Source organism: Cyprinodon variegatus, unplaced genomic scaffold, assembly GCF_000732505.1.
Source record: "Cyprinodon variegatus isolate N-32 unplaced genomic scaffold, C_variegatus-1.0 Scaffold142, whole genome shotgun sequence".
Classification (NCBI taxonomy): domain Eukaryota; kingdom Metazoa; phylum Chordata; class Actinopteri; order Cyprinodontiformes; family Cyprinodontidae; genus Cyprinodon; species Cyprinodon variegatus.
Genome location: NW_015150595.1, coordinates 1,285,981 through 1,291,182, shown reverse-complemented (window position 1 = coordinate 1,291,182; position 5,202 = coordinate 1,285,981). Strand labels below are relative to the sequence as shown.

General features: G+C 37.3%; 1 protein-coding gene across 1 annotated transcript in view; it reads right to left on the bottom strand.

The window, feature by feature from the left end:
- LOC107086063 (phosphatidylinositol 4-kinase alpha-like) overlaps positions 1-5,202 on the bottom strand; it is a 77,972-nt gene that overhangs the window by 60,582 nt on the left and 12,188 nt on the right. The window contains 5 exon segments of the mRNA XM_015376804.1: positions 1,310-1,375; positions 2,097-2,245; positions 3,491-3,557; positions 3,638-3,900; positions 3,990-4,062. Coding sequence (XP_015232290.1) covers positions 1,310-1,375; positions 2,097-2,245; positions 3,491-3,557; positions 3,638-3,900; positions 3,990-4,062 — 618 coding nt within the window.

The window sequence follows — 5,202 nt, the reverse complement described above, 5'->3', positions numbered from 1 at the left end:
TAAATAATAGGTGTTTTTAATTAAGAGTAATTTAATTTGAATGTGCTTTACTGGAGGCATCCATGTTTGTCAAAGAACACTACTGCCACCTACTGGTTTGTGATGTCACGGTGCGGTACCGGTTGTTAAGCAAGTCCCAGTGCTGTATCTGTTGTTTGTCACAACGCATTATTATCCAAGGGTGATGACCATTGCACCAAGCGAAGCAGAGAGTAACGGATTAATAACGTGTTTTTTCTCTGGCTAGAAGTTCGATGGCAAATCCTTCCTCTTCAAGTTGGCAATCTAACAACGAACCCGCACGTGGAGGATCATGAATCGCAAAAGTGAAATAATTCATTTTTTTCCCACTTTTACTTGATGTATTCCAACATCCAGCTACCATGCACATGGGCATTGTCAGTTTCACTATAGCTCTGGTGAATTTCAATGCTGAAGTCCTCTGGAAATCTTCAATAATTGTTGTTGATTGCAGATGTGTCTAGTAGTTCCCATTGATTCTGATTGTAAAGCGGGGAGAATGGCGCTAGGCTAACCGCACCGTGACATCACTGCTGGAAGATGGCAGGAGTGAGGTGTTACTATATTTGGCAAAAATGGCCGCTCCCAGACTCGGTGATCGCAACGAAAAATATTGTTTTTAATTTTTTACTGATCAACACTAACTTCATGAAATCACGACAAACGTATTGGTTGTAGGTATAAATAACGATCCATTGGTTATTCCTTCCTGTCCAGACTTCTACTTCAAAATAAAAAAGCCAGTGTTGGATTATGGTGACCCTCTGTCCAGTGATTCATAAGATTGAGTTAATCACCTTTAGATTTGTAACAAACTGCAAGAATTTAACCCATCACAGTGAGTAACTGGGGGTCTTGTTGAAATCCACTTTTTGGGAAATGAAAACACAAAAGAGAAACAAGCAATTTTGTGAGCTTCACTTGCTCTCTGACCAAAACGTCTTTTTATCGACTATAAATCCGAATCCAGATCTTTATGGTGTAATAATTCTGATTTAGATTGATGATTTTGATTCATTTTCTTCTTTATCAATTCCACTTTGTTTATGATAAAGTTTTTCACTCAGAATATTAGATTCATTGAGATCTAGGGTGGATTTTTGAATGTTCCTTTTAATTTTGTGAGCAGTGAATGTTTTATATGTAATAGTTGAGCTTTTCTTTGCCAGGCCTCCCTTTCAATAGAATATTTTCAAAGATGACTTTCCTGGTTAAATAAAGATTTAATTAAATCATAATAATTACATGTATTTGAATAAAAGAAGAACAGAGCCATGTGGAGTCCTACCTCTTGAAGTTCTGCTAAGGTTCCATCCAGGGACTTTAGAAATGACTCAGAAACAAACTGCTCAACCTGTTCAAGACAAGCAACAGTTTAGATTAACATTTCAGTTCATCGTCACCGTGATGCTTTTTAAAGAGACTTTGAATTTCACTAGGATGAATGCTACGCTGCAAAACATTTCAATCTACATAAGTTAATTTTTCTTAAAATAAGTGTCATTTTTTTTTTTATGGAGGAGGAAAGTGAGACATTTTGCCAATGGAATGAGACAATTTACATTTAAAATAAGAAAGTACAATTGTATCGTCTTATTTCAAGCGCATGTTTTCTAATTATCTTATTCTAAGAGTGAAAATACTCATTCGATTGGCAAACTATCTCATTTACCTACTTAAATTTAGGGTAAATACACTTAATTTAAGAAATTTTTACTTATTTCTAGATCATTTTTCCAGTGTAAAAGGAATTGCACTGCAAAAACGATCTAGAAAGAAGTAAAGAATTCTTAATTTAGGTGTATTTAGCCTTAATTTGAATAGTTAAAATCAGATTTGCCAATAGAATGAGTATTTTTTAACTCTTGAAATAAAAAAAAAATTAGATAATATTCACTTGAAATAAGACAATAAAATTGTTTTTTTCTTATTTCAAAAGTAAATTGTCTTCTTCCATTGGCAAACTTTCTCACTTACCTCCCAAATTAAAGAAAAATGCACTTATTTTAAGAAACAAAAGACTTTTTGAGATTTAAATTTTTTGCAGTGTGTTAATTATTATATTAGGCACCAACCATTTGAAGGAGCAGTCTGAGCATATCCATAGGGACCTGGAACTCTCCGGCGCTGCTCCCGGTGAAGAGCGGAGACACGGAGAAGCTGGAGCTGATGGTGGAGAAGTAGTAATCCGGGTCCACCGCGCTGCCGTCAGGGAGGTAAGAACCTGAGGCAGAACGGAAAATCACAGCCATCAGAGATTTTTTTTGAAAGGACGGCAACAAAAGTGGCTGATAGGATCAGAAGCTATTTCTTTAAACAAGTATTCAATTTAATTTACAAAAGCATTCAAACCTCAGGGACTTATTTCATATTTTTGCATGTTAAAGCCATGAAAATCAAGGTATTTTATTGATGTGATTGACTGCAACATAGTAACTCATTATTGTGATGTAAAGGGAAAATATTGGAGGGATTCTTTCGTATTTATATTCTAAAAGGCTAAGATGCACATTTATCCTATTTAGAACCACCTTTAGTTGAAATTGCAGCTGTGATTCTTTAGGGGAATGTTTGTCATAGATTAAACTTGGGGATAGTTTGGGATTATATCTTGCCGTTGTCTTTTGAAGTCTCTAACATCTTTTCTACCAGGAACAACCTTTTTTTTTAGCACCAACTATCTCATCATCTACTCTGACCAGCTTCCCTGTCCCTGTTAAGAAGAAAAAGCCACATTCCCACAGCATGATACTCCCACCACCATGCTTCAGAATGAGATACTGTGCAGCTTTTGGTCTATTTTTGTGACCAAACATTTTGTCAAGCTTCACCACAACTTCCACCCCGACCTTCAGCGTTTCCCGGTGGCTCGTGAGGCCAGTCGCCATGGAAACATCTGAAGACGTCACAGAAAAGCTGGATTTATACAGATAAGTATACATCGAGGTGGACTATGTTAGCTTTATAACAGACTTCTGAAGGAAAAAAGATTAACTTGGTTTTGTTTAAGGATAACAGATAAAAATAGCTGCAATAAATAAGCACACCACACTTTTTTAAAAGCATGTGTTCGCTTGATTTATAGGCAAGATTTTTCATTAAATAAGTGTATTTTCCCTTGAATTTAGGAGTTGAGTGAGAAATTTGCTAAAGGAATAAGATATTTTATGTTTAATAAGTCGATTTAATAAGTGTTTTAATAAGAAAAAAACAACTTCTTTGTTTCCTTACAAGTCCATAATGTCTAATTACCTTATTACATTATTTTAAGGGGAAAAACATGAATTCCAATAGATTTTCATGTAGTTTAGCTGTTTGAAATAAGAGCCACTGGATTCATTTGAAGTAAATTTTCCTAATTTTTAATCCCTTTCTTTGCCGTGTTCAGTTTTACTCTGTATTGCGTTTGTCTATTAACAAAATAATGGAAAATACATTAAAATGTGAGGTTTTAGTGTGAGGAAATTACCTTCAAAGTACTGCGCAGAGGGATCAGCAGGAGAACTAGGTGTCAGCCCTGTTCTCTCCGGACTTGCCTAAAAAGAAAAAAAATGGATCCAATCTTAATTAGCAGCTCCCAGGTGCCTTGCCTTATTCTGCTCCCGGTCTGTTATACCTGCTGTGAAACGCTGGACACGGAGGAGCCTTTACGCTTCAGGGAGTCTCCCTGACACACTGTGAGCAGAGAGCTCGGTAGGATTGAACGGAACTCGTTGAAAGAGCGCCGGCGGGCAGCATCGCCTCCATCCGCAGTGGACAGCAAAGGAGCAGCAGGTCGGGGGAACAGCTTAGACAGCAGCGGCTCGTCAGTGTTACTGTATCGGCCGAATGCCCTGGCTACACCGAGCAGGCTGGGTACAGCGTACCTGCACAGGTATTCTGCAAGTGGAATCGAGCACAAAATATATCAGAATCTAGAGGTAGCAGCTAAAATATTGATTCGACATGCAAGTTTTTTATGTTGGCACCTTTATCGTGAGAATCTGGATTTTTGCAGATGTCTCGGAGGACCTGCATGATGTCCATGAGCGCCTCCAGGATCTGAAATACATGGTTAGCTTCTGAAGTACAGCTTTATTAGACGATGGAATACATTAAAAACAAAAACAAACAGTCAACAGTGACACTGGCCTCCATTAAAAAAAATATAAAACATTTTAATAACTAAATTATTTACAGAATGAAAGAAAACAACTATTTTTTTTAGACCATAATCTCAAAACTTTCAAGTCTAAATGTATCACAGATGCAAAAATGGGGTTTAAAAGAAGAAGAAAAAAGCGCTGAATGTTGGAATCTGTAAATAATATACCAATCTTATGTTTATATTTTATCACTGCTGCACTTTAAAAATAGAAATGTCTTGGGAGCTGTACCGAGCGAAAATAATTTTTTTTCTTAAAATGACAATAAAGTCTGTTTAAGTCTAAGTGCTGATTCATATTCTATATATAAGAGATATTTTACCGGAAGCACTTTGCACACAGCAGCCAGAGAGTTAATGTAACGATAATCCAGAACGGTCCTAAAACTAACAGCAGCATCAATAAGATCGACATTTACATACCTAACACTAAACATTTATTTCACTAATATTAATTCCAATAAGGCCTGATGTAGCAAAATTCTTTTTTTTTCTTCTTCTTCTTTTTTTTGAGGTTTTTCTTTTGTTTTTGCGGCACTAGTGGCTCGTTTTTTCTACAGTAGGCTGACAGGAAAGGGGTTATGAGAGAGAGAGGAAGACATGCGGCAAAGGACCGCAGGTCAGATTCAAACCCATTTGGCCGCCTCTAGGACTAAGGCCTCTGTACATGGGTTGCGCGTGCTAACCTCTGCCCCTCCTGCACTCCCTGATGTAGCCAATTTCAATCAAACCAAAGAAACTATGGGTAATTTATGTCTTAAAGTTGTAGAGAAACAGCCGTTCCAACCGTTGAATTTCCGAATTCTCCTGAGTGCAGAGATACACGACTTTACACGGCTGAATAAAGTGAATGTGATTGGTCGTTTATCAAGGGGGCAGGATTGAAGCAACTTTGATTGTGGCCGGTTTGTTGGAAGCATCTTGCTAACCAGTTAGCAACTTAGTGCTAGTAGGTTCCCAATGGGAAATTCTATTGGGACCAAGTAGCACTAAATTGGTGACTTAGAAACGACACTGTCAAGGAACGCTATGGACAG